The sequence below is a fragment of the Filicampus tigris genome, chromosome 4, assembly GCF_054856515.1.
Source record: "Filicampus tigris isolate MCC_2025a chromosome 4, RoL_Ftig_1.0, whole genome shotgun sequence".
NCBI classification, from domain to species: domain Eukaryota; kingdom Metazoa; phylum Chordata; class Actinopteri; order Syngnathiformes; family Syngnathidae; genus Filicampus; species Filicampus tigris.
This window is the reverse complement of record NC_141220.1, coordinates 5,792,164-5,805,266: the sequence shown is the minus strand read 5'-3', so window position 1 is coordinate 5,805,266 and position 13,103 is coordinate 5,792,164. Positions and strand designations below refer to the sequence as shown.

Genomic DNA, 13,103 nt, shown 5'->3' with positions numbered 1-13,103 from the left:
CAAATTATGTTGTCCATTTATCGCCTGCAGCCGGGTACCCTCCCGCCGTCCGTTTATCCGCCAGAACAAATAGTAATTACCTATAGCCCGGTCCGCATATATAGTATATACAAAATATGCAAGTACACGCAGATACTAACATTAGACAATTATAGTATTACGAATTTAATGCTTACACTACTTAATTAACCTGATGTTCAGGATGTACCGCGCGTCACCTTCAATTGGGCCTGGCTGCAGACCCCAATGAAATTTAAAGATATACAATAAAGAAATGGATGGCTGTATTTGCAGAACCCAAATTGTAGCCTTCAGGAGCACACTTCAAAGACTTTATTGTAAATACAAATGCAGCAGTGAGGGTGATCACTTCATGACATAAACAGAAAGACTTACGGTGAGAAAGTGTGCTCAAGAAGAACAGAGTGGAAAGAAGGTGCAGAATATTAATCAGCAGCATTTGAATGTGTTCCTCCGTCACCCAGGCCTAACCAGCCCCTCCCCCCCCCCCCCCCAATCTCAGTCACCGCTCTCCATCATGTTAGTGTGCATCATTTGAAGAAGCGGCTCCATCATTTAAATGCAACTAGTGAGCTTCCTTGCTGTGCAGATGAGCACTGTTTGGAGTGTGGATTGCGCCGATTGCCATGTGGTGGAAAAAGAGAGATATTACTTATATTGTCAAAAGCAATAATCTGAATATAATAAGCATGTTTTTTAAATTTCAATTTTTCCGGGTGATCCTGGATCAGGATCATTTTTACATGACAAATTATTTTAGGCTGTAGCTGAAATGCCAGGTTCAGTTCCCATTCTCACCGGCCGATTCCCTACCTCTTGGTCAACATTAAATTTCGTCGGTGCCCTGTGAAAAACTCAAATTTTGAATTAAAAAAAAAAAAAAAACACGTTATTGCCATGCCTGTAACACGGAAACGCCATTCACTTAAAAATAAGAAAAATGAAAAAAATGGACAAAATTTGCTTGTATACTCTTTGCCTTGCAGAGTTCATAGGCTCAATTATGACCAGTTCATACACCAACGAATTCCAGTAAATTCAGGAAGGCAGGCAGGAAAGGAAATGACTAGAAAAAAACCTTTCACTATTGTGCTGCCCCATAAAGTTACGTGCAGTAATTACAATGTTATTAACTTTAGATTACTTACACCTCTTTGCAATTTTAAGATTAGATGAGATTGGCTTGTTCAGCCAATGGCCTTGTATTTAGCATGTCTGCCTCACCTGCTGTAAACTCTAAGGTGAACAAGTTTTATTAAAAATGGATGGATAGATTGATGGATGGAATTCAGCTGCTTAAAACGAGCATGACAATTAGGGGGCACACTCAATTGACTATTTTACCTATTTCTCACCCTAAAAAAAAGACAACTGATACCTCACAGCAATAAATGAGGTTAACGTCTTCTTTCCAGTTCTACTCCCGATGTTAGCCTGAAGCCTCGGGTGTCTGAGGCCTCAGATCTGCAGGACCAGCAGCACAATGGCGCCCCCTACCTGCCACTATCTAGGACCACCTTCCCTGCTGTTACTGTTGATCAGTCCATCAGCACCTACTCAGGTAAGACAAGTGTTGAAAATAAAAAACAAGTATTGAACATTTTGGAATGTATGAACACGCTGTTGCTTTGCAAAATGCAGCAGATTTGGAATGCAGTAATTATAAATGTCAAAAAATAGCTATTATTTGCATGATAGGTGGAGAAAATAAAAAAACACATGCACATGTACACACGCAAGTATACTTTCTTGTTCCTCCGCTGTTGTTTATCGCATACAGTCATCTTTTTAGACCTCCGAAATAAAAAATTTATTCGTATAAATGTATAATTTGTCTTCATTAAAATTTGCTGGAAATGCTTCATTTCTTGAAAGGGCTTTAAAAGTACTTGGAAACGACACAGGAAAACACGTGTGAATCCTGACAGTGATTTAACAAAAACAACCCCATGTTTCGATGTCATAGGAAACCCAATAACAGCAGTGTACGCTATATCAGCTAACCACCCAGGCTACTCAGACTACTTCGTCATGTCGCCTCCATCTTCGTACCGTAGTCCATCCTGGATGTCTTACCCTCCTGAGCCAGAAGATCTTCCACGGCAGTGGAATGACCCGCCTGTGAGACACGTTTTTGCTTGATCATGTGTTCAGATGCCCGATTCACTGTGAGCCCAGTGAATTAAGCAGTTCTTGTACCTGTCCCCAGCAGAGCTCACGACACCTCGAAACCATCTGCTGAAGGCCCCAACCCCACCACCATCCCCAAGCGGAAACAATCAGTAGCTCTGTGAGTATGATCGTGTCACCACTGTCATGTTTCCCGAGTGACACATTCAATTTGAAGACGTTCGGTGTTATTTATTTAAATGTTCAACGACATCATGTGTTTGTTGAGACGTTTGACGGAACCATCTGCTCACATTGAGCTTTTGTCTGGGTGACAATGTAATTATGTAGATGTGTGATCAGTCTTTTTTTAATGTCTGATCAGTCTGAACAAGTGTGCATGAGTGGTCATCTAACTTGAGACAAATTGCCGCCATTACACTAACTTGATGAAAGGGTTATTCACAGCCACATTACTCAAAGTACCTTATTATTACCTATTATTTGGTATTAAGGCATTTTTGTATGACCATGATTGACCAAATTATTAATAATTATTGCTTGCCAAATCATTAACCTAATGAGACAGCCAGACAAAGGAACACACTAATTGATTTACATTGTACTGTACTGAATATCATCTGATATGCTTTTCATTTGTTTCATCAATACATAGAATAATCCATCTCAAAGGATAGACTTTTCCTTCCCTGAGCTGTCACCTTAATGTGGTGGAGGAGTTTTTGTGTCCAGGACCTAGGTTGTCAGGGTCACCCAGGGCAAACTGGTACTAGGTGAGGGACGAGACAAAGTTTGGCTCACAGATCCCTTATGACGGGTAAAATATTGGACGACTGACTGGGAGTATCGTGAGTTCGATTGAATTGTTTACAACTGTTTAACTAAGATAGCTTTTAGCTACCAGTATCCACTGTCGTAATGTGATGATGAAGATGATGATGATGATGGGAATGTAGCAAGCCAGAGGACATCTCGAGAATATTTAAGATTGCGGAATATCACAATAATATTGTGTTATTTTGCGATAAAAATAATTATGGCAATATAAGGCAATGTTATTTTATGAGGGGAACGAACATCTTCCAATTCCGGGTCATCGCTTTGTTTATTTTTTCCTCGTCAGTGATTTGGGCAATCACTAGAAGGCAGACTATTAGAACAATAGTGGAGGGAGGGAAAAACACATGAAAAAGAGTACTCCAGTGTTGTGCAGGCTTAGCAAGGCAGTCTTGCTTTTAAAAGAACCCAACACAACACATCAGCCGGGACTTGACCAGGTTAGGGATGGACGAAATCCTACCTCCGTCCTTTTCTAAGTTTTCATCCTCCATCCGACCGTCCACAAAATGGCCGTCCGTCCAGGACGGACGGACACTTCCGTCTCAAGGACGGAATACCCACCTCTCTTGGTGACTAACAGATGCGTCTCTGCAAGGAAACTCTGTGCAACACCACATTGTGTGATGTTGAAAACAGCATAAGCAAGTGGATTATTTTTCATAAATACTTAAATTTTACTTAAATTTTTTAGTTGGATAGTATTTTTTACTTTTCAGTATGGTTTTATTTTATTTATTTTGATATGTTTTACTGCCATTCGAATTGTATTGCTGACAAACACAGAGAATCTGTGTGAAAACAAAATAAATACAAATCATTTTACAACACTGTATTTTTTGGACCGTAAGGCACACGTAAAATCCTTTAATGTTGGCATATCACTTCAAACTTGAGGGAAATTATGATTTCAGTACTGTATGTACTGTATTTTGTGCAGATTTTGTCTCTAATTTTTGAAAAATCTGTACAGTAAAATCAGTCCAAACATCGCATGCTCATAGTATGGGCCCCCAAGAATAAGAACCCACTGGAATGATTTTCTACTTATTGGAGGAATGTTTTTTATGGAAGTCCAAACTTGAGGGAAGTGATGATTTCAGTACTGTAGCTACTGTATTTTGCGCAGAGTTTGCCTCTAATTTTTGAAAAATCCATACAGTAAAATGAATCCAAACTTCACAGTGATAGCATTTCTCTTCAGGAATAATAACCCACTGGAACGATTTTCTACTTATTGGAGGAATGTTTTTCATGGCGGTTCAAACTTGAGGGAAATTATCATTTCAGTACTGTGTACTGTATTTTGCGCAGACTTTGCCTCCAATTTTTGAAAAATCTATACAGTAAAATCAGTCCAAACTTGACATGATGATCGTATTCCTCTTCGGAAATAATAACCCACTGGAACGATTTTTTACTTAATGGAGGAATGTTTTTTATGGCGGATCAAACTTGAGGGAAATGATCATTTCTGTACTGTGTACTGTATTTTGCGCAGTCTGCCTTTAATTTTTGAAAAATCTATACAGTAAAATCAGTCCAAACTTGACATGATGATAGTATTCCTCTTCAGGAATAATAACCCACTGGAACGATTTTCTACTTATTGGAGGAATGCTTTTTATGGCAGTTCAAACTTGAGGGGAATGATCATTTCTGTATTGTATTTTGCGCAGACTTTGCCTCTAGTGATGCATTGTGTACTGTATTTTGTACATAGTTGTGACATGCGGAAAAGCATTTACCGTAAGGTTTAGAATATGCGCGCACTCAAAATGTTAGGAGCGGCTAGCTTTACCACGGAAAAATGAAAGCGTGATAGCTTGACCACAGTCGTGTAGTCACACAGCGAACAAAAGCATGAGACACCTGGCAGTCTGAACCGAGCATAATTGTGCTAAATTTATCAAATAAACATACAGTAAATTTAGCAATTACAATAAATTATTTGACATACAATGCTTCACAACAATAATGCGTCTCATAATCCGGTGTGCTTTATGTATGAAAATAGACCCTTTCACTTCACTTCACTGATATTGTGAAGAATAATCCGGTGTGCCTTATGGAAAAATACTGCCAGTAACTTGAACAATAGGTGAACAAACTATTATCCTTGACTTCAGATTTCAAAATTATGTAGCCATAAACATATTTCCGAAGCCCAACTGGCTATGGCCTCAATCAACCTAGTTGAGTTGTACTCTTAAATTGCACAACATTTAGATTAAATATGGTACTACAAAAACCATTAACAATATTTACACAGACCTTTCTCATGAAAATGTTGTAGGATATTGGGCAAACTGTAATCTAGGTAGTGGGTGAAGGCATAAACTCATGTTGCGCAACTTTAATGTGTAATTGTCCCCATTTCTGTCCTGATTGTTATAATGTTGAATGAAAATACAGAAGCATGACTTACATTGGCACTGTCTGTGGTCGCAGGTGTCTGCTTGGGTGGAAAGATGGCCTCTCTCTCTTTCTGGATCCTGTCTCAATTTGTTCTTCACCCGAGCCTCCCACACACTTTGTCCCTTTATCCATCAGTCCAGCTCTGCTTGCTGGACCTACAGCCCCGAGGCCTTTTATCATCTAGCCTTTGCTGAAACTGATCCGCCGTTCCATATGTCCCCTCACCTGGTCAGAGATCTTCAGCCATATTTCTCTGCTCCCTGAGCACCTGACCTCACAGGGCCCACCGTGGGTCACGACTGAAATAGTCTGGCTCCTGCGTGGTGAACACTGTACAGTAAAACTCCCCTCACACTACTATATGGAGCGTGAATGGCGTGAAGCAGTGCCTCTCACAACAGACGTATAGTGTGACCCTTCTTTGGTCACATGGCAACTGTCACATGGCCAACACGACACAGCACAATCATGCTGCTACATCATCGGTCCAGTTGTGGACCAGGCAAGACCAGTAGTGTCCTCCGCTATTGAACTGACCCACGCTCGTCTGGACCATCATGGACTTGACCCCGAAGTCCAGCATCCAACCAGGAAAGCCGGGCTGGAATAAAACTGTGTTTCCTTCTTTCTTTTTTAAATGAGTCCAAATGTCTTTGTGAACCTTCTGCCGCTGGTTATTGTGTAATTTAAACTTAAGTGAGAGAAAGGAAAAGAAAAATAGGAAAAAAATAACTGTCTTGTCTCAATTTTGGGTTTTAGATATGTGCTTTTGTCTTTACATTTGTGCTTTGATTATTGTAATGTGAATTTTTATTCACTCACTGTATTTCAAGGCAAAAAAATCTTTAAACAGAACAATGGCAGCTTTGTGATCCACATTTCTGTACTAAAAGAGTAGTCATCCTTTTTCATTTCTCTGATTGAACAATGACAACATGAATTACTCACATTTGCTTATGAAGTTTTGTCTGTTAAAAACCAGGCGAAGCTGGATGCAAATCCAAATCTCACTCTGAGAGTTGTTTTACGACTGCAAAGAATGATGTTCTATAAAACAGTCGCCATGTGAGTTGCTTTGAAGTGAAGACCTGCCACTATTATATCAAAACACAAGTGTTTTGGCGAGGGAAAAAAAAACATGTACTAAAAAGATGTCTCCTGTGCAAGGACATTAGATTTTTGCTTATTTTGGTCTGAAAGAGGAGACCGGTTGGCTGGATATTTAGTCACTGCACTAAGTTTTACTGCTGTTCAAGTCACCTTCTGGTACTGGAGAAGCTGTACATGTACCATTGTAATGTACTCCTGTATATAGCAGATGATTTATTGAAGACATTTATGCAAATAGTGTTGGAGAGATTCTTTTTATGGCATTGTTCGAATGATTTGTTTCGTTCACTGCATTTATGATGGATTTTTGGTTTTTATGAAACTTCTGGACTTTGTGAAGGATGTACGCATTTCAACATCTCATCCTATTGTTTACTTAAACATTATTACTGAAAAGACCACATAATATTTTACACGATGAAAAAAGGATGGTACACAAAGAGTTGAGTTCTGACTGACATACAGCAGAATAGGCTTGTGAAGTCTCTCCTCTCTACATTTCTCATGATCAGACAAAGCTATTATAGCCATACAAGTCAACATATTACAATCATTTGTACAAGAATGTCACAGTCAAAATACTGATTCTTATTGTCTCTGAGGAGAACTGAATCCTGAGTACTCTGTACTGCAAAGAGCTCCTAATCAGCCAGATGGTCACCAAAGGAGATAATAGCCATAGTTTCTTCGCAAAGTCGAAATAAAACAGCCAATATGTACAATGCTTTGTCATCAAATACCAAAAGACCACCAGAGTGCGTCAGATCGCAGGTGACAAGGCAAGGGATTGGAATATCCACTAGAGAGCGCTAGTAAAGAAGAGATAAACCTATTAAATAATTTAAAATGAAATGAGCACTTTTTGAAAAGTCTAGCAGAATCAATGGAAAAGATGCTATTGTATAGCATTCGGTTTCTAAAGGAAATTGTATTATGCATAGGTAGTCGCATATATTAAATGTACAACCATAGCAAATGTTATCTTAAATCGTGAATCACTGTATTAACAATAAATCATACAAATCTTAGAATGTAAACCTTGCACAACACATCCAATACAAACTAATTTACATTCAAATATTTGCCCATTGAAAGCTGACAGTAATGGCAAAATTAGAGCGGTACATCCTTGGCCTGTGCATGATTTTTACAGTTTAAGATGAGGATAAAAGTTGTTTTTTGGAGCATTGTGCTTGAGCTTTGAATATTTCAAAGTATCACTAAAAATGTCAAACTAAAAAGCAACGACAAACAACTCGAGGAATATTTGTAATCTATCAACCTGTTTCCTATTACAAGTTGAAGAGCTACCATTGCCACTTCATTTTTCATTTAATTTGATTGAATTGTTAAAGAGAGTCTGTCCGATGTATTTATACATTTAGTTTAGGAAGGAGAATTGATGCTATATGCTATGATGAGTTGATGTGCAACGTTTTTGCTTTACACGCGTTGTGGCGAGATGCACTGGGATAGTTTTTTTTTCTCCTGGTTTTTTTTCTTTTTGGAGGGGGGAATTCTTTTTGCTCTGACGTCACGGCGTCACTCGGTGTTGATGTCACAGTGGCATAGAATGCTGTTGGATGTAGTTATGCAGAAACATTTTGGTGAATTCAAACAATAAAGGTGAATTACATTTATTTTGAGTTTTTTTTCATTAGTTTTTCACAGTGGACGCTATTGAACCACTAGAGGGAAGCATTGACACATACAAAGCTCTCCCTTGCCTGGCTATTTCCTCTTAGTCAGCCACTACATGCACAAAATACAGAAAAAATCCCAGCTGGATGTGTAAATTATCACTGTTCTGATACAAAATGGTAGCTATGTAGAAAAAGTGAATGATAAATACTTAAAATACCAAATACTAGGTCTTGCCACACTCCTTAAATTATTACTGTCTTAATGATCAATTTACACGTCAAATGTAAAAAATGCTTGAAATTAAGGTTTTTTTTAAGGGTGGGGTGATTTTGATGATTTTTGCATTAAAATTGTTAAATCATTTTGTTTGTATTTTAAATAGTAGTAATTATCAGGGTTACAATAGTTTGGGATTGTTCTTTCCAATTAGTTTTTATGTCATTTTGATTTTTGTTGTTAAATTTAGTCAGGTTTAATTAGTTGTTAGAGTCGGTTTGTTAGTTTGAATTATGCTTTGTTTTAGTTTAGTTTTTTTAATTACCGGTGTTTTTTTAATATGTGGAGTGTTTGTCCAATTCAAGAAAAGGGAAGGTCACTAAGTATTGTGCAATAAAATAAAGTCTTTACTGTAAATTAAACTACAATCCTACCACTGTTTGACCATCCTTCTTCTATACGGCCGTACAGTAATGCCGATATAAATACATCTAAAATAAACCCCAAAAGCTCATGTATAAAGTTAATTGACAGACGAAGACTTGCTACAATTATGGTTTTAGTTATTTTATTAGTTTTTGTTAACTATAACAACCTTGGCAATTACTGTATGCTGTGGAGTCTTGTCTCAACGTCTTACTTTAGCCATCTAGAGCAGGGATGAGCAACTTAAGTGATGAAGGGGGGCACAGTTTTTCATCAGCACTAGTGGGGGGCCGCATAGATCAAATGTATGACATCTGGGGAAAGATTCGGTGAACGAATCTTTTGAATGGTTCTTTTTGATTGATTCTAATGATTCAGTTCACTTAAAATAACTGTCATGCCCATCACGAGAGTGCAATTGTTTTGAAGATTTGAGTCATGTGTTTTCAACTCTGTGCAGAAGTCACTGGGCCTTATCCAGCATCAACCGTATAGCTCTCTTACTGATAACATTTTACAATCTCTCTCGCCTGTGCACAGAGCTAATGTCAACCACTGCTTTCTTCCCATAACCTCCTGTGAGGGTTCCCTCTGCTTCAGGCCCTTGTCCTCTTTATCTACACTCACACATCTTTTCACCTGTCATCCTCTTCTACTTCATCTATTTCTATCTATCAATCTTCTAATAACAATGTATTTTCACCTTACCTTACCTATTTTTATATCTTGGTCATCATTTGGGAGAGGTGTTTTATCAGCAAAACAGATTAAATTTGAAATTTGAACTTGAAAAGTTATGTGAACCTTTGGATTTAATAGCTGGTTGAGCATATTTTGGAAGCTATCTCAACCAAATTTTCTCTGTAGTTACAGATTACAACAGTACATGGATCAGGGCGACATTTGGACCATTTCTCTTTCTAAAACGGTTTCAGTTGAGCAATATTATAGCTCCCTTGAGGTCATACCACATTGGGGTCAGGACTCTGCTAGCGAACGACAATGTCACATGACCAAACCCAGAAAACTAGTCAGCCGTGACAGTCGTTACCTGCTCAACCCAGAAAACAGATGAGCTGTGGCAGTCATTACTTGAGCTCTTAGGCACTGTGATGTCATTTTCAATCGGCAGCAAGTGGCAGTATAGTGTAGTGTAGTGGCAGTGTAGTGAGTGCCTATGGAGAGCAAGAAGTTACGCTCATAAGATCCCAAATATTAGGGCGATTGCTCTAACATTTACAGCGGTTGTAGTTGACATAAGTAGTGATGCTCACATACATTTTGGTGAAGATTGATTGCAGTTTGGGCGGCACGGTGGGCGACTGGTTAGCACGTCCGCCTCACAGTTCAGAGGTCGTGGGTTCGATCCCGGCTCCGGCCACCCTGTGTGGAGTTTGCATGTTCTCCCCGTGCCTGCGTGGGTTTCCTCCGGGCACTCCGGTTTCCTCCCACATTCCAAAAACATGCATGGTAAGTTGATTGGACTGTCTAACATTGCCCCTAGGTGTGATCGTGAGTGCGGATGTTTGTCTCTGTGTGCCCTGCGATTGGCTGGCAACCAGTTCAGGGTGTCCCCCGCCTACTGCCCGAAGACAGCTGGGATAGGCTCCAGCACGCCCGCGACCCTTGTGAGGATAAGCGGTATGGATAATGAATGAATGAATGAATGATTGCAGTTTGAAACATATCTCCTATAGCCTATATAGCTGTCAAGTTGTACTTTGAAACATATCTCCTATAGCCTATATAGCTGTCAAGTTGTACGCTTTTGGCATAATTTGTACAGGTGGAAACATCTTTTTAAACATGTACGCCATACATCGCAGGAGCCATTCGAAAATATTCAGTAATGTGTAAGATTATATACAGATATGTAAGGGCAATTTACAAGTTTCATAACATTCAGAACACCCCGGGGTTGACAGGTATGACTATAGCAATTGATATAGACAATTTATTTAATTTAAATCTAAATATATTGATTTGCTTCTGGTTTTACTATGTGTAATTTTCAGACCATCAAACAAATGTTGGCTGAAAACTATGAGGAGAAACGGGAATGAGTGAAATTGGAAGTACAGCAAGCTGTGGCAGTGAACATAACAGCTGGCACGTGGACATCTGTGAACATGGAGGCTTACTTAGTGTAGAACTAGGCGTATTGTTCATGCGCATTATGTCACTTACGAGCTACCATACGAGTCCAAGGGTGGTATGTGCGCATGCGAGGAAGTGAAGGTCAGTGTCTAAATGGTTGGATCGCTATTCGTTTGGAAGTGTTAATAAACACGTCGTGTGAAACCAACTGCTGTCTTTTGTGAGAAGCACACTTAGCTCTTACCTGCCACTACATTAATGCCAATTTGCAGTTGGTTACATCTGTGTTGGAAGTGCAATACCTTCCACAAAATCACACTGCAGACAATCCAGCCCAGGTCAAAAGGGGCATGATGGAGGACTGGGCCATAACTAATAAAGTAAAATGTCTTGTGACTGATTCAGAACCGAACATGATTGCATCCACAGAGAGCTCCAAATTTGCCACGTCATTTGCATTGCACATCGTATCAATTCAATAGTTAGAAAATCATGGGATCAGATCCCCACACTTGCATCCATCAGACACAAAGCTAGGAACATTGTCACATACTTCAGATCAAGCACTACAGCCAAAGAGAAGCGTTCTCAAGTGCAGGAACAAATGGGACGGCCGGCGCTGAAACTTATCAATGAGGTTCCAACATGCTGGAATAGCACATATGCAATCCTGTCAAGGCTTCACAGTGAGAGGGAACCAGTTTGGGTTTCCCTAGCCTCTTTTGAGATAGATTTAACTCCACTGTCTGCTGAAGAGTATTCAATCATGGGGGAAACACTTATTGTGCTTCTCCCTTTCCATCAGGCAACAGTGGAGTTGTCTGAAGCGATCCGAATGTCAGCATCAAAGGTCATCCCAAAATGATGAAAATGCTCCATCTTGCACTAGAGCCTTCTGCCTCAGCGTTCCGCAGTTCCTCTAAGTGCAACAAGGCCATCAATAGGCTGCGCACAGAATGTGCGGTTACAATTGGTGACACAAATGAGCCAGAGTTGGGAGCATCTTCGACACAGCTGTCTGCACCTACTTCAGGTATGTTATTCATTTTTATTTGTCTGGAAACCATGTACTAATATCTTAAATTGTTTTTTCATTGTTGATAGCTTTTGGCAACCTTTGGGCAAGGACGTCAATAGGCAGACCAAAAATGGTGACCATGATCACGCCACCAGCTGGTGGAACCAAAAAGTGCTACTGCAGGGGTGGCCAAGTCCGGTCCTCAAGAGCCACAATCCAGCCTGTTTTAGGTTTATCCCGACAGCAACACACCTGATTCAAAACATCAGGCTCATTATCAGGCTTTTGCAAATATTGCTGGTTGGTCTGTAATTTTCTTCCAAAAATAAATTCCAACAATTTCTGGTGAATAGTTTCATCTTTAGAAAGACCGAACAAACTCCTAAACTTCTCACAGCCAAACACACATTTTTGCCACTTGCCACATTTTTTAAACTAAAACTTTGCAACTAAAAAAAATGAACAGTTCTTGTCACTACGCAGACTAGAAGTGAAAACAACCACTTCTCCCCCACTCCAACACCTGGGAGAAAGTGGGCGTGTGTTTTGTTTCCAGGGGCGATACGAGGGTGGCTCCCTCAATCTTACACGTATAAGATTGAGGACCCAAATCGTTTTCTTGGATTGGCTGAAGCTGGTGCTTAGAGAGCAGGAATGCTCAGAGACGTGTGAATGGTTGAAAACACCACTGTGGGGTGTGTTTGATGAGGAATAACCATTTTAACATGGCTAAGAGCTCAAAAAGTTGTATTTGCATGATACAGGCCCTATAAATCTGACTTATTATTGGCGCCATGTGCACACTTCTCTTTCGTTGGATTAGGCGGATTCTTTTTCTGGCCCATGGATAGGGCACCACAAAAGGAGGGATCACAAACGGCTGATGGCACGGGAAAAGTACGCAAGTCATGGAGGCATGAGGGGAAAAAAAACGTCAACGAGTTCACAGCCTTTCTTTTGTTGAAGAAAAGAACACAACAAAAGGGGGAACTGGAATTTTAAAATAAACATACCAGGATAATGGGGATGTTAGTCCCAGTATCAATCAATTCTTGAGACTGGATGGAAAAACGTGGAAATAGGCATCGTCCATTTCCCGTCTTCATACTGTATTTAATTGACCAACGTGGTCCAAGTTGGTCCGAGTCAGCCAAACGACGTCGATAACAGACTTAACCTGTACCAC

General features: G+C 39.8%; 1 protein-coding gene across 7 annotated transcripts in view; it reads left to right on the top strand.

Moving 5' to 3' along the window:
* Positions 1–8,156, top strand: part of kiaa1549la (KIAA1549-like a) — a 108,295-nt gene extending 100,139 nt beyond the window's left edge. For 6 of the 7 annotated variants that reach the window (XM_086028345.1, XM_086028346.1, XM_086028348.1 and 3 more), the window contains 4 exons: positions 1,437–1,582; positions 1,988–2,142; positions 2,231–2,311; positions 5,440–8,156. In XM_086028345.1, coding sequence (XP_085884471.1) covers positions 1,437–1,582; positions 1,988–2,142; positions 2,231–2,263 — 334 coding nt within the window. In that variant the 3' untranslated portion in view covers positions 2,264–2,311; positions 5,440–8,156. The remainder of the gene's footprint in view (positions 1–1,436; positions 1,583–1,987; positions 2,143–2,230; positions 2,312–5,439) is intronic. The other variant, XM_086028344.1, reaches the window with a different exon arrangement.
* The last annotated feature ends 4,947 nt before the right edge of the window (positions 8,157–13,103 follow it).